This window comes from Pseudogymnoascus destructans (genome assembly GCF_001641265.1).
Source record: "Pseudogymnoascus destructans isolate 20631-21 unplaced genomic scaffold scaffold_4, whole genome shotgun sequence".
In the NCBI taxonomy this organism is placed as follows: domain Eukaryota; kingdom Fungi; phylum Ascomycota; class Leotiomycetes; order Thelebolales; family Thelebolaceae; genus Pseudogymnoascus; species Pseudogymnoascus destructans.
In genome coordinates, this window is record NW_020167523.1 from 1342153 (window position 1) to 1365508 (window position 23356).

The 23356-nt window shown below is 48.4% G+C and overlaps 5 protein-coding genes across 5 annotated transcripts; 2 read left to right on the forward strand and 3 right to left on the reverse strand.

Moving 5' to 3' along the window:
- The first annotated feature begins 981 nt into the window (after nt 1-981).
- MTG2 (Putative GTPase) lies at nt 982-3064 on the forward strand. The gene has a single exon (XM_024465828.1). It carries the CDS (start codon nt 1257-1259, stop codon nt 2943-2945), a length of 1689 nt encoding a protein of 562 aa, XP_024326574.1. The 5' UTR covers nt 982-1256; the 3' UTR covers nt 2946-3064.
- A 34-nt stretch (nt 3065-3098) lies between these two features.
- Nucleotides 3099-6194, reverse strand: VC83_02161 (uncharacterized protein). The gene is made up of 3 exons (XM_024465829.1): nt 5977-6194; nt 5703-5923; nt 3099-5647 (listed from the first exon to the last, which is right to left on the reverse strand). The coding sequence occupies exons 1-3, from the start codon at nt 5995-5997 to the stop codon at nt 3190-3192; spliced, it is 2700 nt and encodes an 899-aa protein (XP_024326575.1). The 5' UTR covers nt 5998-6194; the 3' UTR covers nt 3099-3189.
- Nucleotides 6195-6225: 31 nt separating this feature from the next.
- On the reverse strand, nt 6226-10268 carry VC83_02162 (uncharacterized protein). Its single transcript, XM_024465830.1, has 4 exons — nt 9544-10268; nt 9094-9434; nt 7114-9037; nt 6226-7020 (listed from the first exon to the last, which is right to left on the reverse strand). The coding sequence occupies exons 1-4, from the start codon at nt 9790-9792 to the stop codon at nt 6595-6597; spliced, it is 2940 nt and encodes a 979-aa protein (XP_024326576.1). The 5' UTR covers nt 9793-10268; the 3' UTR covers nt 6226-6594.
- A 661-nt stretch (nt 10269-10929) lies between these two features.
- VC83_02163 (uncharacterized protein) lies at nt 10930-11274 on the reverse strand (the record flags this gene model as incomplete). Its single annotated transcript, XM_024465831.1, has 1 exon — nt 10930-11274. One exon carries the CDS (start codon nt 11272-11274, stop codon nt 10930-10932), a length of 345 nt encoding a protein of 114 aa, XP_024326577.1.
- A 6696-nt stretch (nt 11275-17970) lies between these two features.
- Nucleotides 17971-22566, forward strand: VC83_02164 (uncharacterized protein). The gene is made up of 4 exons (XM_024465832.1): nt 17971-18889; nt 19047-19599; nt 19685-21787; nt 21849-22566. Exons 2-4 carry the CDS (start codon nt 19174-19176, stop codon nt 22194-22196), a joined length of 2877 nt encoding a protein of 958 aa, XP_024326578.1. The 5' UTR covers nt 17971-18889; nt 19047-19173; the 3' UTR covers nt 22197-22566.
- Nucleotides 22567-23356: the final 790 nt, after the last annotated feature.

The window sequence follows — 23356 nt, forward strand, 5'->3', positions numbered from 1 at the left end:
AGATGTGTTGTATGAGCAGGAAGGCAGCAAATAACAATGTTATGCTCTTCTGCTAATGTAAGAAAGCGCTCTGTTTTATGAGAGTCATGGCCGTCAAGTAATAAGAGGCGAGTATCATCTGGTGCCATATGCTCTGCAGATAGTTGGATAAAATGCATAAGGTATTGGATTGCAATGTCGTCGTTTGAATACCCGCTCTCATTTACAATAATGAGAGCATTTGGCTCAAGGTCATCATTGTACCATGAATCCATATGAAGTTTGCCAGGGATAATGATAGCTTCTGCAAGTGCAGCACCACTTGCATTTACTGCCTCAATTACAGTAACAGAGAGCCGATTCTCAGGATTATCAACAGTCCACTGCTTTACACCGATTGGTACAATAACAGCCGTAGACTTATAACACCCAATCATATAGCCTGTCTCATCAACATTCCATAAATTATATGGCTTAATGTTATGTTTTGTAATAAGGGCGTTATATGTGAGAAAGAATTCCTCAAACACCTCTTTCTTTTGTGCTTGCTTCCGATGTGTATTAAACGTCTTCGTGTGAATTGTATGAAATTCGGGGTGTGCTTTTAGAAAGCGTTGTAGCCACCGTTGTGATGGTATCGTACGATTAGGTCGTAAGTCTGCAACTGCCCGTAGTATCATAGATCGGTTGGCAGGGACCCCGCGCTCAAGTTGGTCGTATATGAATTGACAGACCGCGGTCTCTTGCGATTGAGATAAGACTCGATTGCTACCTCCGTGGGGTAATTGAGGAGACGTAGTACTCGTAATACGACGTCGGAGTGTCTCACGGTTGACATTGAATTTATTTGCAACCCAAGCAATTGTATATGTACTTGGTTGTTTTAAGAAGAACTGTTGGGCCTCATTAAGGCGAGCAATCATAGTAGGATCGTTATTTTGAGGCATTGTAGATACTACGTTATGAAGAATACTATTATTTTTTCTATATATCAAAATAGCGGTGTACGCACATCTTGCTGTCGCACGCACAACTTGCTGTCGCCACCTACGAGCGAAGCGAGTGGGTGGAACACCGAGTAAGGGATGGATTAGGATTACATCGTCTTATCGAGACTCTACTGTAGTGCCTAACCCCTGTCCTAGAATATACGGTGGCCGAGATTATTTTATTCCGCAGCCTGTATCAAAAGTCCAAAGAGCAAAGAGGAGACCGACGACGACGCTCCTTCCACATTCACCAGTGAGTGAACCAAAGGGGCTTCTTCCCCATTCACCATGCCGCCTCGATGTCCAACAGCCTCTGGGACTCTAACACCATTCCTATACCCCTTCCTCTGCACCACCACGACTCCTCGAACGCTCCCTCGCCTGGCTCAAAAATGCTTCTCTCGCCGACACCCCCCCCGACACCTCTCGACAACCCCCAGGGCCCTTTCAGCCGACCTTGATCCTCTCTCAAGCGTCCCAGTGCACCTCAATAACCAACCCGTCTCTCACCTCAACCCCCCTCCCTCCGACTACGGCCGCACAATCTTCTCCGACCGCGCCACCGTCCACCTCCACGCCGGCGACGGTGGCCACGGCTGCATCTCCTTTCTGAAAGAAAAATACATCGCCGCCGGCCCTGCCAACGGCGGCGACGGGGGCTACGGGGGTAGCATCTACATCCAAGCCGTCCGCGGCGAGACCTCGCTACACAAGCTCGCGCGCCGTAACATCATCAAAGCCGGGCGCGGCAAGAACGGCCAGGGCAAGACCCGCGGCGGCGAACGCGGCGACGACGTCGTCATCCAGGTCCCCGTCGGCACCGTGATCCGCGAGATCGAGCGCGTGGACCCGGTCTCTAATGAGGAGCTGAAACTGCAGTTCCAGGGTGATGCACCGGAGGGCGATGTGCGCGAGCACGCTGGGCCGTATAAATGGGATCGTGATAAGTGGCTGCTCTACCCGGCCATCACACCGGAAGACATTGCAACTGCTGACTTCCCGACTCTGCCCCGCGCACGCCGGTCTCACCTTGCTTCCGCGCAGGAGATGGCCCCGATCAACCTAGACCTCAGCCAGCCGATGGAGAAGCCCATTCTCCTTGCTGCTGGTGCAGTCGGCGGTCTCGGAAACCCGCATTTCGTCTCCCAGGGTGCCTCGCGCCCAAAATACGCCACCAAGGGATCTGAGGGGTTACATATTACGCTTGAGCTTGAGCTGAAGCTCCTCGCGGACGTAGGCCTTGTGGGGCTACCAAACGCGGGTAAATCGACGCTTCTGCGCGCTGTCAGCAACTCGCGCGCCCGCGTGGGCAACTGGGCTTTCACGACGCTACAACCTAATATTGGCACCGTGGTGCTGGACAACCACAAGGGTCGCCCATTGACGGTATCGAGCTACGAGACAGGCGAGCCACGCACGAATTACACCATTGCGGATATCCCTGGTCTAGTCAAGGATGCGCATCTCGATCGCGGCCTAGGCGTCTCCTTCCTTCGCCACGTAGAGCGTGCGCGCGTCCTAGCATTCGTGATTGACCTTGCCGCCGGCGACGCAGTGACAGCGCTAAAGTCCCTCTGGCGCGAAGTCGGCATGTACGAGCGGATGAAGATCGAAGAGGAAGTAGCGAAAGAGAAGAAAGAACAGATTGTGAAATGGAGCCCCATCCAACAAAACCAGGACAAGGACGAACCCCGTGGCTCTAGTTACCACGATAAAGTCCCTCGTAGCGAGGATGCAGGGGGTATTGCGAGTAAACCTTGGTTTGTGGTGGCGAGTAAGGCGGATTTGGAGGGGTCGCAGGAGAATTATGCGGGGTTGAAGGCGTATTTGGGGAGGGTTACCAAGGGGGAGGAAGAGCATCCTAGTGGGCAGAAGGATGGGTATGTGAAGGACTTGGTGGCGCTGCCTATCTCCGCTATTAATGGGCATGGGGTTGATGGTATCACGAAGTTGGTTGTGGGTATGCTTAATGAGTAAACCGCAGGGGGAAGGAGAGATAGGGGATAGATGTACGATATTGTACTGTATCATAGATTTGTATATAATGTATGATAGATGTCATTAATCAGGCGAACCACATACGGTTTAAATCAACGCAGTCACAATTGCATAGCCTCTAGGTTCCTATTATTGCAGTTGAATGTTATTTCCTTCCTTTATATTGCAGAAGCTATTGATGAAAACGCCTTTTTACTCTATGCGTACAATGCCCCTCAGACATTTACAATTGATCAGAACCCGCCTCTATCTCGATAGGAGCCTCCGCAGCATCCATCTCAACATCCTCACTCTTCTCCACCACCATCTCCCCATCCCCATTCGCCGTCTCCGCCTCCGCCACCTCCGCCTCCGCAACAGCCGCATCCACAACCGCCGCCGCCCTCTGCGCCGGATGGTGGTTATTAACAAGCGGCACATTCTCGTTGAATATCCTCAACAACATCGCCGTACGATCCTCCTTCGCCAGCATCAGATTCAGACTATGCAAGCTGCGCCACAGCGGCAGCACAATGCGCTCCTTAAACCCATCCTCCTTATCACTAGGCTCAATACGGAGCACACAGCATCCCATCCCAATATCCCTGACCCGCTCCCCGATCTCTCCAAGCTCCTTCCAACACCCATCCGTAACCTTGGGGAACATCTCCACCAGCAGCTTTCGCAGGGTTGCGCGCTTGTACAAGCGCACTACGCGGCCCTCGCCAACGTAGCCTTCGAGAATAGGCATACCCTCCGACTGGATGCGCCAGCGGCACACGCCCTCGCCCTGCACATCCTGCTTCATGAACATGCGCACACCGCCGTGGATGAACTTGATGCCCTTCCCCTCGTTCTCGACAAGGATGTCACGGATTAGAGCGGAGGTGTAGTAGATCGTCTTAGCGGGCTCGCCGAGTGCGTTGCGCACCATGAAGCGGTCGCGCGGGAAGCGCTGGGAGAGCTTGTAGAACTCCTCGATGGATTGCACCTCAGGGTGGTCGCCGGAGATGTACTTGAATGGCTCCTCGAATTGTTGCTGGTTGCGGCCCTTGGCTTTGACAAGTGCGGGGAGGGAGGTGGTAGCGGCGGGAGTGGTGGTATCGGGGCGTAGGTCGCCGGGGCGAGTGGTCGCGTCGAGCTCGGCGCCTGGGGGTGGCGGGAAGTGCACCTGGCGGTTGTCGAGGTTTAAAGCCTCAACTTCGGTGCCGTTGCTCTCAATCTTCGCCTTCTTCGGCGAGGATGGGGCCGCATCGTTGTCGTCGTACGAGCGCTTTGCTGGTAGCGTAGCATCCGGCTTGTCGCTGGCTTGGTTCTCGCGAGCAACAGCGGGAACGCTTTGATCCTCCAGGTCAGTTGATGTAGAACCCTCAAGAAGATCTGCGGCCTCAATCTTTGGAGCCACGTTGGCGCCTGGAGCTGGTGTTGGCTGAGCCTCGATCTCCTCGACGATGCTGATAACAGCTGGCTTTGGCTCCGACTTCTTAGCCTCAGATTCGGGCTTTGCCTTGAATTCGGTCATCTTCTGAAGAACAGTGATGAAGAAACCGCCGGTGTCTTGTTGATGCGCGTAGACTCTCATACAGCGCTCAAGCGGAATCTTGGCCGCCTCGCCAGTTGGGGCGAACATGCCCTCAGCAAGGCGAGCCGTGGCATGGTTGGCGCCGCTCTTCTGGTTCTCAGCCTCAACAGATGGCCAGTCCTCCCAAACCTTACCGGACTTGTCCATGATCGTCCACTTCTTGAGACCTTCCTTGCGCTTCAGTCCAACCAGTTGGTCGCTGCAGTCAATCAACTGAACCTTCTCCAGCCCACCACAGCGCTCAATGGCTGAAGCGACAACTGCCTCGTTCTCAACGGGGTTCATGCTGCAGGTAGAGTAGACTACTCGTCCGCCGGCCTTGAGCATCTGGAGAGCACGAACAAGAATGCGGACTTGAGTGACGTAGAGACCAAGGGCATTGCTAGGACTCCAATCTTGCCACAGGTTGGGGTTCTTGCGGCACGTTCCATCTCCGGAGCAAGGAACATCAGCAAGAATGCGATCGAACTTAAGGTAGCGGTTTTGGGCCGGGTCCTCCTTGGTCGACGGTAGCTTGATCGAAGGGAATATCGTAGCGTCGTGGTTGGTAACAATCAGATTCGGGGATGAAAGGCGCTTAAGCTGATGAATCAACATGTGACTGCGCTTGTAGTCGGAATCGTTGGCAATGAGCAGGCCAGTAGCCCTGCCAAAGTCCTCGGAGTCGACATTCAAGTCCTCGTCACCAACAACGTCGAGCCCAGGGCTGATCTCTCTTCCGTCCTCCTTGGCATGTAGGCGCAGAGCATTGCGTATTCTGGCCTCCTCGCCCTTATGAACCATCTCCAAAAGCTGTGCCGCCTTGCTTCCAGGCGCCGCGCACATATCCAAAACAGTCATACCCGGCTCAATACCCATGAGAAGCGGGGGAATCATGCTGACGACTTCCTGTCTGCTGATGTTTCCAACGCTGGTCTCGGAGACGAGGTACTTCTGGAAAGCCGCGAAGGGCGGAAAGCGTCGCACAACGTTCTTCGGCGTCGTCATCCACCAGGCGAGCTCATCGGGGTACCAGGGGACTGGCTGCGGGGCCTCGACCGCCGTTCCATCGTAATGCTCGATCTTGGTGATCTCCGGGATGTAGCGCTCACGGAGCTGCTTCTGCACAGCCAAGGCATGTCTTTACCCAATATTAGCATATATATCCAAACTTTAAGAAGAGTAAAACCACATACCCTTTGGACCCCGCGAAGCGGAAGCTGTTAGGCAAATCCCTCCTCAGCGCCGCCCAGAACTCCACGCGCTCCTCCTCCGGCAGCTCAATGATGCTATCATAGTACCGCTCGAACTTCTCGTTGGTCTTGTCGATTTTATCGTAGCTCACCCGGTTATCGCGACTATCGCGACCACCAGCCCCACCTCCACGGCCTTTGCCTCTGCCACCGCCACGTCCGCCCTGAACAGGGTCAATTAGTTTCCTAGGTTCGCCAATTGCATACTTAGACTTACTCTTTTGCCTCCGCGACCCATTGTAAAATCACTGAGGGACGTTTGAAAGAGACTATAGTATTAGCGTCTCGAGGGAGACCGAGCCTTTTAACTTCAGGCTTTTACGACGGCGGCGTATAAAAGTTCATCGGAAGCCTTGCACTACCCACCCGCGCTACCCCAGACCGGAAAATAGTCTCGCCGCTTACCGCAAAACAGGTCCAGAATCAGGTGCCGTGACCTAGATGGAACAAAATGATATTACGAAGTGACTAGAAATCCCTTGATAAATTCTTCTACCTTGGTCAAAAACCTAGTATGTAATGCCCAGTCCCCAATCCCCTTAAGAAAAAGCAATCCAGTCCATGCTCTCGCGCCAATTTGCTTGCCATTCGCCCAAAAGAAGGATACGTCAGCCTGGGTATGTGTGCTCTTATGTCCCAATAATAATCATCCTTGCTATTTTGCTCCGTCGTAGAAAATAAAACATCTAATACTCGCGCCAAATTGTGTCCGTATTTCCTTTGCCTGTCTGAGTTGGGGAATCATGGTAGTTCAGTCATCTCACGACTCCCCATGTCTCACATCTTACCAGCCAGGCGGTGGCGGCGGCGGACTATGACCACCAAACTGTCGTTGTCACAAACGGCCCAGTAGTACCTCTTTTTTCCACATACGCACGCCCAGAACGTCATAAAACCGGCCGTAGTCAACGGTCTCGAGCTTCAGGCCCGGTGCAGTGTCATCCTCCTCATCACTATCGTCAGTGTTGCTTTCGTCCTGCTTCCCCTCAGAGATTATGCTTGTGTTACCTGTATACATGGTGGCTTTACCCTTCCCCTTATCCTTGGGTTTCGGCACAGCTTTGACATTCCATGCCAGTCGCCCCACGGTGTTACCTAGAGCCAAGTATTCCAATTTCATGCCGGGATGGCTTGACAAGGCATCGGCAATAAACCTAGGAACCTCACGCATAACCCAGTGGCAAGTGTCATCGTTACGGAAGTTTATTATGTGGAGTGCTCTCAGAGAAACCAAGCCTGGAAGATATTGGTTGAAAGTATGCTGTATAATATGTCAGAATTGATCGGTCTATGTTCGTGGAGATTTGACAGATGCACAATTGAGAAGAAGCATGATAAAGGAAATGTCACGTACCAGAGCAGGAGATGCAAAGCTAATACCAAGCTCTTCCAGATTCTTTCCCTTCCGGCAAAGCAGCTCCAAAAACTTCACATTCGCATCCCACGTATAGTCATTTTCATTCTTGATGGCCAGTCTCTTCAGCGTAGAAGCGTGCTTCTTAATGACGTAACGGTGAATATTGTCACTCGTAACCATAGTCTTGAGCGCAAAGCTATACTCCGAACTTTTCGTGGAGCGCTCCAGGATGAATAGCTCCACCAGATTCTCCAACTGATTCACAAACTTGAGGAAATGAAGAGTGACATTGTCCGTGTGGATCTTGCACAGAGGCAACGGAGAAACTTTGTTCTCTTTCGTCAGGTAGTTCCAGAAGGGTGCTTGAGATCCGACGTTTAGCAGTGAGATATGCTTCAGAACATGGAGATCGACAGCCCTTGATAGCACAGACGTCTTGATCGGGATGAGATATATCGATAATGACTTCAGAGTCAATCCACGGGTTTTACGCACATAGTCGCTCATGGTATTATCCTTCTGTTCCAGTGATCGGTTATGTGTTTCGGCAGCCTCTTTTATCACCTTGTAGTGGAGCGAGTCGGTTGCAAGATGGTTAAACCGGAATCCTTCAAGCGCTCGCTTTGCGAGTGCTAGTTCAAGGATTTCTCGATGGACGTTCTCGCCAAGTTCAAGTGTAGCCGGTGTTGACGACTCTTTAGACTCCTTAGTTTCAGCATCTGTAGTCAGAATCTCCCCAGCGGTCTCCTCTGCCATAGGTTCTGAAGTAGACTCGTCTGCATCGTGGGAATCAGGTTCTGGCTCGCAAACATCAATATCCTCCGGCTGAGGGCTGTCGCTGGTGGATTGGTGCGCTTTGGGATCCTTTTTGCCCTCATTGTCAAACAAACCGACATATTTCTCTTCGGGTTCCGCGCTTTTGGGTTTATCTTCCTCATCTGATTTGCCAGCATCACTAGTATCGGAAGAAGATGCCGGTGTAGCCTTCCCGGTTGCGCTTCCGGCGGTCGACTCCACGTCCGACCCAACTTTGCCCGACTTCCCACCAAGAGTCCCCTTTTTGCCCTTCAAGTATTTCGTAGCCCCCTTCTCAACGGCTTTCATAAATTCTTTCTGTTCCGCAGTGAGATCAGACATGCCTGGTGCAGCCATCAACTTCTTTGACAGTACCGCAAATTCATTGATAAATGAGTTCACAGTATCGTCCATGCCAGCACCAGATTTCTTTTCTTCATCGCTCATATTCGAGCCCAACACCCCCTTCGGCTTTGATTCTAGACCAAAAATTTGAGCCAATACAGCTTCCTGTGCCTGCTTAGCTTCAACCGCCCGGAATGCTTTGGCTGGACCAGAAGCGTCATCTGTAGAAGGAGACGCCACAACAGCTGGAGGCGGGATCATATTGCCAAACTCATCGATTTCCTGGTCCGATTCGTCGCCCGTGTCGTCAGCAGGAGGTGGTTTCCGCGCTTTCCTTGCCAGGGCCTCTGAAAACGACAGCTGCAGCTTGTTTAATGTTGAAGATGAGTTATGGATGCAAGCCTTGATCTCTTTGACATACTCCAGACTATCCATGTCGAGGACAGACAGAGTCTTCAGGTTCTTAAATCCCGATATTGTAGGCGGACCGTGATCTGTTTTCAGTTCAGTCACCAGCGATGCAAGAATCGCCTTTGCCTCTGCGTTTGTCATCTTCGTAGGTTGAGCTTCCGAATTGTCCCCGATGGCTTTCGCAAACTGTTTCGCGACTTCAATAGTACCACCGACTGTATCATCGGGGACGTATTTTAGTGACTGTAATGGTGGTGGCTGTTGGTACAGTGACTGTCCCGAATGCATACGAAGATATAGGTGCTGCAATGCTGGGATACTATGTAAGGATTTGTAGACCGGCCGACTCAATTCAACGCGTACATCCCACCTATACAGCATGTTAGTCACTGGCGAACCCTGGGCGGTATATGAGATCTTCCTTACTTAAAAGTCTCCAACGCCTTCGCTTTCCGCAGCGTCAACAAAAACAGCGTATTCATAAACTTCCCGCAGCTCACATCATTTGTATAGTGTTTATAGGCCTTTTCCCCCTTCGCACCTCCACTCAGGCTCTCGAGGGCAATCTCCTTCAGGTATCTCGCATAGTCGTACTCGCTCGTAACAAGCGTGTCCAGCCCAGCCGCCAGCCCATCCATATCGGACTCGTAAGTCCCATCGTCCTCATCTGGGAATATGATATGGAAATTTCGATAGATCTGCGCCGCCGCCAGATCGCGGAAGTGCTTCGAGACGAGGGACAGCGATATCAGGTCGGGCGCGGTACACTACGCTGTCAGCTAGCCATCCCTTCTGCCTCACGATCCCCAGACGGACGTGGACCCCGACCCACAGCGGGGCGCCCAAGCCGTGAAATTAATCGGCGGGGAAACTCACTTGCTGGATTATCCCATTCTGTGTTTCCGAGGGGAGATCGAAAAAGGACAGCGATCCGGGCGCTTGCTCGGCCTTGCCCGAGTCGGGCGTAGCTATGGGGTCGGCGAAGCTCATGGCGCCAGAGGCTGTTGGAGGAGGAGAGTTGGTTTCAATATTGTTGAGATCGTGCCATTGCGACCAGGGCCCTTTGTTGGAGACGATGGCTATGGGGGTTGCTCTCTTGCTCCGTGCTTGTTTCAACGATGGCATCGTGGGGATGTTTGAGGTTGAGGTGCGCGCTTGGTAGGAGATTCGGCAGGCAGATCGGGAAGCTATGATCCACCAGTAACCACAACCGACCTTGGAAGGCGGTCGAGCTACCAAGAGGACTTCAGAAACTGTGCAAAAGATGAAAGATGGAAAAGGAATATGGCCAGTCTAGCCAGTAAAGTTGATGGTGGTTGACTGGAAGTCAATATGGCTGCCTTTATTTCAAGCAGCCGACAAGGCTGAGCTTGGAACGAAGTAGGTGTCCAGCATGGTTGGAGACAAAGACGAATCCCAACAGGTGCCAAGGATGCTGCTATACGGGCCAACGCACACCTCCATTACTCATCATGAAACACATTGAACTTGCACGACAATGGCTATTACTACGATACGGAGGTGTTGTTCAAAAGTTTCGTCGGTGCATCCGGAGATGGCAGGGGGTAAGGCAGGGGTTGGGACATGGGTACGCGTAGGCTTGTTTGTATCTTTTGAACGCGTTGAAATTCTTCCTATAGCATTTTGTATGTGGGAAATTCATCTTTCTATAACTACAATGCATCACCTTGCTCGCGATGAGCAGGGATTGCTATGCGAAAGCCAATTATTTTAGAGACAAATCGACGAAAGCGACTTGAGTGGGCCATTACCCATAGAAGCTGGACGGAATGACTAGGACAGAATCCTTTGGACTGACGAGACGTAGGTGACTCGTACGTGGGTAACCCGGAAAGCAGGGGAAACGTGGGATGATACGTGTGTTGTAGACAGAGTACAACAGAAGAAGTGAGAAAACCCCCTATTTACTATGGTATTTACTTATATATATCTCTAGAGGTTGGATGTTCTAGGGCTGTTTCTAAGGTGCTCTCGAAAGGGTCCTATGCTCTTCTAGGAGAATGCCTACCTATATAGCAGTAGTAATTGCTGTAAATGGATGGTTTAAAACCTTAGTTGTGGTGAAGTATATGAGATTCTTATAATCCGTCCATACCTATATAGGGTAGGTCAATCCCTTAAGATATACTTGCCATTGCTCAAAAGCAACAACAATAGCTATTACAGTTCTCACACAATAAGTCAATATAATAATTCCTTTACATAATATCAAGATATACTGAATATCAAGTAATCAAACCATTACATAAGCCAAACGTCCAATGTGCCCTGAATGCCCTCATTTGCCTTTTTGACCACTAATTCCCTTTCTATATGCTCTAAAGAACGGAGCGTAACTGCCGGCTCCCTTATGCCACTATTCCCAGTTTCCATAAAGTCAATCAGAACTTGGAGGGCTTGTAGAACTGCCTGCGTAGAATGAACCACCGGCAGTCTGAGCTCCTCCCCATCATCATCATCTTGACCTTCATTAGGAGAATGGATATATTGCTCAATGACCTCTTGTAGTACTATATCCCCCTCGCTATCTTGTATACCCTCTTGTATTGTCTCCTCCGCTGGGTTTAGAAAGTTTGAAAGGTCCATCGCATCATGAATTCAGCCGTGCTGTTGTACTTGGTTGTAAAGGTCAGGAAGAGGCAGAATGTGCTCAAGAGGAAGTTGGATCGGGTTTTTGATGATTGTGTTTTTGTGGAAGCAGTTGTAGATAGTCGTATTTGAGACATTGTGATACCACGATAGGATGATCCAGCGAAGGGCAAGGTGTAAGTTCATAGTTTTAAGAGGATCTTCATTGTTGTCGAAGGCGTTTAGCATGAACACAAGTCATTGTCGACGATAATGAGCTTTAAGGGAGGCAGTAATGCCTTGATCAAGGGCCTGGAATCGACTTGTTGCATTTGCTGGTAGTCAGATAATTCATATATTTGAGGGCGGACCCTTCCTTGGGTGGCTAGATTCTCACATCTGGTGCACCCACCATTACACCAAGGAAAGGGATGATTTTACTAAGACAACACACTGTCTTAGGAAACAGAGCCAAAGGGTTGTAGCTTAGACTATTCCACAACGCAGCAATCAGGTGTGCGATGTAGTGAAGTGGTTCAGACAAGTTGCAACAAATGTTGAGTCTGGGAACTCAGGGGTAAGTCAGAGGTTAACACCTCACTGACTTTTCAGAAACAAGGAGTAACAAGATGAATGCTTGGAAGCTTGGAAAAGACGTGGAAGTAGGTGATAGTCGATTTACTGTATTGTCTGCTTGCCCTTTCTTAAGGAAAGGGCAATCCTATTTATGCTAAAGGAATGTAGTTCTCTCATTTTCCAAGACTTTCCATGACTAACCAGGCTTGGTAACTGTAGTCGACGTAAGAGAATCCCGTAGAACAATCTCCTAGGTTCCTAGCCTATAGGAAGTGAAAGGAGGTCCAAGGTCAGAGTACCCCTATAGACAAATTATGTCATAACTTAACCAATCTTGTGGGTAACTAAGGAGCGATGACGTGTAATGAATCATAGAGGGTTGTAGAAGCTTTTGGAGCTATCATTCATGTTCCTAGGCCTCTAGTTGATAGAGATATGTCATGTGGTAGTATTAGCCCAGTAACTAAGGAGTGATGTCATGTAATGAATCATAGAGGGTTGTAGAGATATGCTATGTGGTAATATCGGCCCAGTAACTAAGGAGCAATGACGTGTAATGAATCATAGAGGGTTGTAGCAATTGTTGAGTAGTATTGCTCTTGTTGTTGGTGTGATAAGCCAAAATATATATAGTGACTTGTAGGTTTGAGGAGGAAATTTCTAAGTTTGCTCTTGAGTTTGATAGTAAACTGAGTGCAACGAATGTCAGTATGACAGTTGCTCCCAAATCGTTTTAGTGTGTAGTTGTAGTATATTGGTGCTTGTAACTCCTCCCTTGCTTTCAATAAGCTGCTGCCATTCAAAGAGGACTGCTTCAAGGTCAGGCCGGCAACAGCTGCGACGGTGAGTTGATTGCTGAATTGTGTTAAGAGGTATTGTATCGAGGTTGGCGTATCGAGAGCTCAAAGATTCGGAGACTGTTGACTGTCGAATACGATGACCGAAGGTTCTAAAGAACCAGTCGATAGAGGCTTTTTGCGAAGGCTTTGGTGACTGGTGAGCATACCAGTTTCAGAGTGCTTGACGCTGCTCAATCATCATTGTAAACAGCTGATTTTGAGGCATCTTGGCCTATGTAATGTCAGTATCAGACTGTATCTGGTCAAATCAGTTCGATATCGAGTGTATCGTAGTTTTGGTGGGAAAATAAAGAATCCTACAAAAAATATCGAGTTAGCATGAATATCGCCTAATCAAGTATCGACTTATCGCGTGAGAACTGTAGCTTCTTGTTGTAGATGTCATATTAAGCTCTATAGGTAACAGTTACAGTATTGTAAAGAATACTATATTGAGTTGAGCACGAAGCTCCTATCTAAGGAAATACTATCTCCTTATATAGTGGCATCATGCCAAAGGGATATCCGTGGATAACATGGATAACATAATATCCATGATATCCAATGTTATCCATCACGTGAGGTTGCAGCCATAAGCGCTAGCCATAGCACTAGCACTTAACCGTAACAGCTGGGATTTAGCAGTCCTTCCTAACCACACTCCTACGTAAGTCGATTTCTAGTTTTAGAATCCTTGTTGCTAACAAGTCTTTAGACAGCGCTACACTGCCTGTTAGGGCACTGTTAATTCATGCCCTCCCTAGAACACAAACTGCTTAGAGGAGCAGTTATGGTAAGTGAATTTGTAGGTTTAGAATCCTCGTTACTAATGAGCCTTTAGCTGCCTATACTAGCCATACAAGGCTAACAGAGAAGTATGTGCTAAATGTTATAGCTGTAAGTGTTCTGTATTTTTATCTTGTTTGTCTCATTTTTTAACAATGATTTAGGCTGTACTAGCAATGCACCAATGCCACTCCCCTAGTTACAGCTGTAACATTTAGTAGTAGTGCTAGCATACACTTCTCCATTAGCCTTGTGTAGCTAGTATAGGTGGCTAAAGGCTCATTAGCAACGAGGATTCTAAACCTACAAATTCACTTACAAGTGTATAAATAGCTTGTAGCATCATCCTACATTTCTGCTTACTCTAATAATATATATGCTTGTTATAAACAAGTTTTTTTACCAAACTTAACCTATGGAATAGCTTGGTTACACTTCTACATACGCTATAAATTGTCACGGTTCACCAAGGCATAGGGCGCCAGTTGGGTATTATGAATTAAACTCAATCTAGAGAAGAAAGGAAAGAGAAGAGGAGCACTCGAGCAGTGGCTCGATCTATATACAGCTATGTTGTTGTGGTGTGAATTCTCTTTAGCGAGACCAGTTCTGAGAATTCACTCCACAACTGAAAACTTCGCTCCAACCCCGGAAAGCTCCCCACACCCCTGAACCCCCACTCGAGTTGCAAGGCGCACTTGATATCGTAACATAAATCATATGAAGTAAGAGCCCTTGTACTTGTAGAAACTTCACTAGCATAAGTCTAGAATCTATTAGTATACAATATCTCAATAGGAATGAGAGAACTTGCCTTCATCTTATTTAGGGCTCTTATATAGCATGAAACTGTCATTGATAATGAGGGATTTCCCTGCTAATTACTGAGTCAACTAGCTTTTTTATTAAATATATATAGAGGCATTATTATTAAATAACTTAATAAAATAATCTAGGTATAATTATATTAAAAATGTTGCTCCTATCAAGAGAGAAGAAGATGTCTTTAAATGCTGGTTTACAACGAGAAATTAACACTAGCCATACATCAATTGAATCATTTATTCTACCTAAAAATATAATTGATTCTAATACAAGAACAATTACTAAGAAGCACTGACTTCTAGGCTAGGCTAATGCCTTTAACCTAGCTAAATATGAAGCTGAAAGGTATTATATTATTATATTTACATATATAACGTACATGTATAGCGAAAGCGCCAAACAAGCGAAAGCGCCAAAATGATGCGGTGACCAAACCCCCCAACTAAATGTTAAATTCCTCAACAACAAAACATGCCCCATAAAAACGATGAAAGCCAATTAGTGCTAGCTATCCAGGCTATGCAAAGCGACCCAAAGTTACGCCTTCGAGTTGCTGCTAGGATCTATTCTGTGGACCACCGCAAGCTAGGTCGTCGTCTAGAAGGTGTACCTTCACGACGCGATATCCAAGCCAACTCACGGAAATTAACTAACCTAGAGGAGTCCGTCCTTGTTCAGTATATACTCGACCTAGCTGCCAAAGGGTTTCCTCCTCGGCTGTCTGTTGTTGAAGATATGGCAAGTCGACTACTTGCAACACGCGACGCGTCACGCGTTGGGTCGCGTTGGGCTTCAAACTTTGTTAAGCGGCGTGTAGAGCTCCAGACACGCTTTCAGCGCAAATACGACTACCAGAGGGCTAAGTGCGAAGATCCAGAAGTTATTAATGGCTGGTTTGAGCTTGTGCGTAACACAATTGCGAAATATGGTATCGATGAAGCAGATATCTACAACTTTGATGAGACTGGGTTTATGATGGGCGTTATCTCAACTGCTATGGTTGTAACAAGCTCAGACGGGCGGGCAAAAGCAAAGAAGGTACAGCCTGGTAATCGGGAATGGGTTACAGTAATCCAAGGCGTTAGTTCTCAAGGTTGGGCAGTACCACCATTTATCATTGTTGCAGGCAAAAACCACCTTACATCTTGGTATGAGAATAGTGGATTTTCAAGCGATTGGGTGATTTCTGTTACTGAAAATGGCTGGACTACAAACGAGAGAGGCATGGATTGGATTCAGCACTTTGAGAAGCATACAAAGGCCCGGAGTGTTGGTGGTTATCGCTTGTTAGTCCTTGATGGTCATGAGAGCCACCACTCAGATGAGTTTGAGGAGTACTGCAAGGAACACAACATTATTACGCTTTGTATGCCTGCTCACTCTTCTCATCTACTCCAGCCACTTGATGTTGGCTGTTTCGGCCCGTTAAAGCAGGCCTATGGTCGGCAAATTGAAGATATGATGCAGGCTCATATTTCTCATATTACAAAGGATGACTTCTTTCCTGCCTTCCACGCTGCATTTAACACTACAATGACGGAAAGTAACATTCGAGGCGGGTTCCGAGGGGCAGGGCTTCTTCCATTTGACCCTGAGAGAGTGATATCTACACTTGATCTTAAGTTAAGGACACCAACGCCTCCAAGCTCCCGCCCAGGTACTGCTCAACCTTGGGTTTCTCAGACACCAAACAACCCAATTGAAGCTATGTCACAGTCTACATTTATTAAAACTCGGATTTCACGCCATCAAAATAGCTCTCCAACCTCAATCTATGCAGCTGTTGACCAGTTTACAAAGGGTGCATCGCAAATAATGCATCAATTAGCACTGCTAAAGGGAGAGAACCAAAACCTACGACAGGCAAATGAAGTACTAAGCAAGCGCCGGAGAGCTAGGAAAACACGACTACAGCAAGGAGGATCACTTAGTCAACAAGGGGCGCAAGAGCTACAGGATGAGAGGGATGTTGTGCAGCAGGTAGAGCAGGAAATAAGGGCAAGCCGTGGTCGGAAGCCAAGGGAAGAAACCCGTGCCCGTCGCTGTGGCAAGTGTGGTGAGACTGGGCACAATGCGCGCACGTGTCAGATTGTAATAGACACCTCTGAGGAAGAGGACTCCGAGTAGTTTCAATTGATTTCTAATGTTGTGGTAGATTTATCGCAATGTTTGTCGTGAGGGTAGATAATTTTGGCGCTTTCGCTTGTTTGGCGCTTTCGCTATACATGTACGTTATAGGTGCTAAAGGTATAATAGCAAGAAATATTTCGTTCCTATTAAGGAATCCTACAAACTTGTTGTTCTAAATGAGCCAAAAAGGAAGAGGGACCTTGGCTACTCCACCTACTACTCAGTGTCAACCTTATCAAAAAGGCTCACTACTAACGACAACGAGAATTATATAGAGCTTGATTTCTTTAATAAAGGAGAGCTTGTTCTTATTTCCTCAATTCCTATTCTACCATCAAAAACATATCAAGCATATAAGAAATTACCACAGCTTATCCTCGACTAGGATAAGGGAAAAACCCTTGTTATTAACGACTAAAGTATACCACTTAAGTATTAGAAGATACTATATCTTCCAACTTACTAGAAGGTAATTAAGAATAACTAGTGTTAGTAGAGGGTAAGCTATTCTAACACACCTTATTACCTCGATTCTAACGACTATATTAGTTTGTTTATTACTCATTTGTTGAGTGCTAGAGAGATTAGAAGGTGTTTTGGGAGAAGTATGGCAAGTTCTCGTCTGTAACAAGACTCTACAGTACTCTCTAGGAGGAGCGCACAGCAGCTGATAAAGCTGATGTAGATATAGCAAGGAAGGAGGTTGATTTTACAGCTACTTATATGCATCGTGGGGCATGAGGGAAAGGAGCAGACTTATGAAGGAGGATGTTGATATTGCTCGTTTATGGCGAGAAAATAACAATATGAGTGTACAGTGGTGGCATAGGTTCTGGTATATAGTAGGCCATAGGCTCTATAGAGCAATTTATACTCTAAAAACAGTGTTTACATGGTTTTATTTCAAAATCCTCGTTGGAAACGAGGAATCACTTGCGCATTGCGCAGGTGATTTTTTACTCGTTTGCCGAATTCAGTGTTGGATTATTCATCCTGGCAGGAGCTGTGGTGCGTTCAGCTAAGTCGGGGCAACAGGACAAGTAAGTGCGTGCGTACCATGTGCAAGGTCGTAGAGTACAGTATGGTATATGTGCTCCCATATATGCACATATATTGAAGCTGAACAGAGATGGACAAAGATAAAGTTTATCAAGGAAACTGACTTCTGTTTGTGCTTGAAGTTCAGGGCCGCTTCAGGCATCCTCGTACCCGTAATCGATTGGCCGACGTCTGCCTTACAGGCAACAGTGGCCTTGTTAGCCGAGGCCGGGCTGTTTGGCGCTCACCCTTGCCTAAATTGGGACGATTGGGGAGCTGTTGTAACTTGTTCCAGCAGCAGTGGGCAGTTGGAGAAAGTACTTTGCTAATAGTGGTATGATACTTGCCGATAAGGACATGATTGTGCTGCGGAGATTGTACCTTCTCTCTAATCGTAAAGTAGCATCCCATCCCATCCCATCCCAACCTCCTCCCTTCCCTTTCCCCACACACAGCCTTCCCGCAGCCTCACTCCAACATCGCCAGTCCATTCAGCCTCCATACAATCTCCATTCAGCCTCCATACAACAGCCATACAACAGCCATACAACAGCCATACAACAGCATTTGTGCCAGAGAGAGATGAACTTTAAGATGACTTCCTCGAAGCCTAAGAAGATTTCAAGAGGATTGGCAAAACAGCTCAAGAAAGACACTAGTCTATACTATCAAACGGCCACTAGATGAGGACTTGGAATGTTAACACCTACACTGAATTCCAAAAGCTGTCACCTAGCAGCCAAGAGTACGCCTAGTCAATGTTGAAAGCCATTATAAAGGACTGCCTCATCGTCGGTCAAGCTTTTAATGCTACTATTGCAGAGCGAAATGATGCTATTCTACAGCTCTAAGAAGAAATTCAAGACAAGGATGAAAAAGCCTCATTCACCATCCGTCCACCGTCCACCGTCCACAGTCCACCGTCCACCATCCACCCTCTTACCTCCCTCAACCGTCAAGACCCAAGACTCCAGCGTCAAGAGTTGCATCTCCCTCCCTCCTCCATCCTGCATCCTCCTAATGCACACTCTGACGACAAGGCAGCTACTAGTATAGCTTCATTGGCGTACGATTGCTGCAGTACCACTACTGCACTGTTACAACGCCATCACAACGCACCATACATACATTCCACATTCCAATACCGACCTAACTCCATATTTCTGCCTGTTCTCCCTCCCTGCTACCCTGCCACTCACAGCTTCTTTTTAAGAGCCGAAGTCGCCCACGCCGAGTGACACTTCCTTTCACCCCGTCTTTCGGTGTACTCGTAGCTAAGACATATATCTCACCGTCTTCTTCTTCTTCGCTCTTCTCTCACTATACTCTCTCTGTGCCTTGTTTTACTCTCTGACCTCACCTGTCACCACCGCCTTTTTCGCCAACCACGACTAACGACTTACGAAGCTCACTGAGACATTTATAATTCTATACAAGAGGTAAAAACCCTCTCTGCTGCCTTACTGCTCTCCTTTGCAACCACGGAAGACAGGTCGTCGACCAGCACATCCAACAAACGGGTTTCACAGGATTCCATCAGCTGGCCCATATGCCATCGTGTTCTGTAACATCTGGCTAACCATCTTAAATTGATAGGTCTGCCAAACTCCGAATCCGCAAACCAAGCATCGTGAGACGGTGTGTGTCCTTGATATACACTTCCAATCCACGACAAAGTGGACGCCCCCAACCACCTCGACTCGACTCTGCTATAGGACAAGAGATGGATAACCAACCATTGGACAAGGAGGTCATGGCTCCCGGCGATAACACGCCGGTGACATCCGAGAGCAGCAGCCCTGCACAAAAGGAGACCAAGACAAGGCAGGGCTCGGCCGCTACCAGAAAGACTTCCAACTCCAAGAAGTCGAAGCTGAAGGCCAAGGACTGTGGCAAATCGGCCAAGAAGTCAAAGTCGAAGAAGGCAAAGGAGGTCGACAGCAGCAGCGATGATTCTTCAGACGATTCAAGTGACAGCAGCGACGACGATTCGAGTGATAGCTCATCGTCAAGCTCCTCCGACTCCTCCGACACAGAGACGGAAACCAAGAAGCAGAAGGCGAAGCGCAAGCTGAGGGAGAAGAAAAAGAGCAAGCAAAAGGCGAAGGACAAGAAGAAGGCTAAATCAAAGAAGAAGGCGCAAAAAGATGTGAGTTCTAAAAATCTGCACCATAATCGTGGAACCTACCACTTCACGACGATTGTACCTCAGCAAATTACTAATTACATTGTAGGATTCCTCAGATTTCGATTCCGATAGTGACAGCAGCGAAGAAGCATCCGACAGCCTTGAAGAAGACGTATCCGATGACTCGGATATAAATACCCAGCTATTGCAACTGCAACTTCTTCAACAGCAATTGGGACAGCCTATTCACCCGACCTATTACCCTCCTGCGGGTGGAAGGGGCCTAAATCGTGGCCTCCGAGGTGGCCGCGCCGCGCGTGGTTTGGCGGCCAGGATCCAGGCGCAGCAGAACGCCAAGCTTGGCCTGGATGCATTGGGCCAGAAGCTGAAGAAAGACAAGAAGCAGGCGAAGTCGAAGAAGCGAGGCTCCAGGCTGGAGTTCAAGAGGGTGGACCAGTTGTGGGATAGCACAATCCACAACTACAAGCTCACAGATACGGCTGAAGATGAGGAGTCTGCCGAGTACGACCAGTACTTGTTCAATGTCAGGCGAACTTTTGACTGGGAGGGAAAGTACAAGACCACCCTGATTGACATCAAGAGTAAGCTATTGAAGGAAGCCTTGAACGGCATCATGGATGGAGTGAAGGGAGTAAGCTTGGTTGAGGAGGCTCCGGCAATCGATCCGAACCTCCTCTTCCTTTACCTCGAGGACCTTCGTACGCTTATGAAAGACCTCAAGGGAAAGCGCAAAGGCGAAGTAAAGATGAAAAAGAAGGAGATCAAGAAGAATGATGAGAAGATCAAGCATCTCAAGGTCCTCCTGAAGTATCTGGACAAGGACTATGCGGAAACCAAAAAGACCCTCTACCCGATGTTGGAATCCGGTCTTATCACCTTCGACTACCTCTGGGCTCTGTACAAGCCGAATACCCTTGCTTACACCACCACCTATGGGACGCTGGATGAGCCACGAGCCTTCAAGATCGAATATGCCGAGAAGGAATGCAGTTTCATGAAAGGGGAGTGGTACAGCATTGAGGGCAAGTATCTCGAGTATGACGGCAAGGCCTGGGGAATGGGCACGATGGACTGTGATGTCCCAGCATTCAAGGGTGCACGTAAGATCACTAGTCTTGCCTGCTATCCCCTCAGGTATCACAAGGACGAGGAGAAAGTGCGCAAGGAGCTTATTGAGCGCGGCAAGAAGTTCGTCTCGTTGCAGGGTGTCCATTACAAGAGTCACGAAGGCCTCGCGTATTACAAGAAGAAGCGACAGGTCATCAAGGTCAATATCAATGGCCGAATTATGATTGACCCGGCAATTCATCGACGCATTAACCCCAATTATCAGGTCAGCACTGTCAAGCCGGAGGACCCCAACGAACTTGAGGATTCTTCGGACGAAGGGGATTCGGACTGCGGATGCGAGTGCGACGACTCTGATGACGAGAACAAGAAAGCCGGGATGGATGATGTCGATGAGCCGAAGATGAAGATCAAGGTTGTTATGGACGACAAGAAAAAGATCCATGTCGTCCAGGTTGCGGTGGATGCCGACGGCCAAGAAATCAAGCCTGAGAACCTCGAGGCAGTAGCTGAGCAAGGCCAGGACTCCGAGGACAAGACGGACGGGAAGAAGCTCATCCCCGTCTTCACTGAGGAGGAATACCTCATCGCCTCGCCTGTTGTGCTCGGCTTTGCTTTCAGTGAGAAGTTGTGGCTCGAATTCACCGTCTCGGGCACCAAAGAGATTGCCTGGAACGACGGCGCATACGAGTCCCTCGTCCTCGAGAACAACGCCAAGGACATCGTCAAGGCTCTCGTTGAGTCCCACAAGTATCACCCGACTGAGAGCATCGACGACGTCATCCAAGGAAAGGGTAAGGGCCTTGTGGCGGTGTTGCATGGCCCACCTGGAACAGGTAAAACCCTTACAGCTGAGGGTATCGCCGAGCTTCTCAAGTGCCCACTCTATATGGTCTCAGCTGGCGAGCTGGGTACTGACCCGCGCACCCTCGAGGCAGAACTTCAGAAGATCCTCGATATCAGCATGACGTGGGGCTGCGTGCTGCTGCTCGATGAGGCGGACGTTTTCCTCGAGAAGCGAACTATCCAGGATATCCATCGCAACGCGCTCGTGAGCATCTTCCTCCGCCTGCTCGAGTACTTCCAGGGCATCCTTTTCCTGACCACCAACCGCGTCGAGGTATGTCTTCCCCAATCCCACCCCCACAAGCATTACAGGAACCCACTAACTTACTCCCCAGACCTTCGACGACGCCTTCCAATCGCGTATTCACATCGCCCTCCGCTACAGCGAGCTTTCCACCAAAGCCAAAAAGGCCGTCTTCCAGATGTTCCTCGAGAAAGTGCGCGTCCTCGAAGGCACGGACACGCTGCCCTTCAGCGAGGCAGACTTCAACGACCTCGCCAAGCATAACCTCAACGGACGGCAGATCAAGAACACGGTTCGCACAGCGCAGGCCCTCGCTGTGAACCAGAAGGAGCCGCTCAGCATGGTGCATATCCGCCGTGTGCTGGATGTTGCGCTCGCTTTTGAGAGGGACCTCAAGGGGGGAACTGGGTATGAGGACGCGATGAGGAATTATTATTAGAGCAGAGTGGGGGTTATATGACCTAAGTCTACTACTGGTGGTAGAGAAAGGGGCCAGGAGGAGGAAACAGGGAGATACACAGCGGTTTTTGCTTGTATACATTTTTTTCTTTCCTTTTTCCTCGTCCTTCCTGCATCTTGCGGTTCTTTCTCTGCTTTTTTGCGTCTTTTATGACAGGGTTGTTGTTTATGAGGGCTATGTATGAATGATATCATGAGACAGACGGACTGCGGGGTTAGAGGATAGATAGGGGCGCTGAGACGTTATATGGGAATTCTATGGAGTCGGGAAGATGGGGTAACTAGTACGAGCATGGATAGCGAGGTTGAGGGATGGGTGATAATTAGTAACGGCATAGTCTGGTTCTGGTATTATAGTCTAATCTCATCTCTCATATTTTATATTTCATGCCTTTCGTATTTACTAGGAATTTTTTACCAATACGGCTGCCAAAAGTGGGCAAGCAAGCTGAATGTGATCAAATTGCCAATAGAGATGGGTAGGGATTGTTAAAGGATCAGAGCTCGCAGGCTTTACTGAGTTCAAGAACTGAGGTATGGACAACATTGGCAACGTTGCCACCTCGATGTCTTGGCCCTTATTCAGTGGTGGTTTATCTAGCACATATTCCCCAAATATTATAAAAGTGGAAGCTGAGAGCCTATATACATACGGAGGTGTTGTTCAAAAGTTTTGTCGGTGGACCCGGCTAGGGCCCCCTGCGTAGGCTGGCTTGGCAATTCTGGCCGAAGTAGTTACCGATTCTCATACGACGCGATGACTCGGCTGAGAATGATGAATTCTGTAGAATAAAGAGTATAATAGCTACCTAATTGACTATATAAATCATTACTAAATGCCTAGTACTCCGTGTGCATATCAAGTAGCAATTACGCTGCCATATAGGTAGGCATACTGTTAATGAGAGCATCAAGCTCTACGTGCCCAACTTGATTCCATGCGTCTGCAACAGCTACACAGAGCTGATCGTAGGACATGTGCTCTAGATAATTATCTTGTAGATAATTCTTCATAATATGCCATACCCGTTTAATCAGGTTTCAGGTTGGGATCTGGTAAGTATAGGGGCCATTTAATAGGGTAAATGCCACAGCTTCTTAACTCCTTAATCGTAGCAACCTGCTTGGTGACTTAATGTA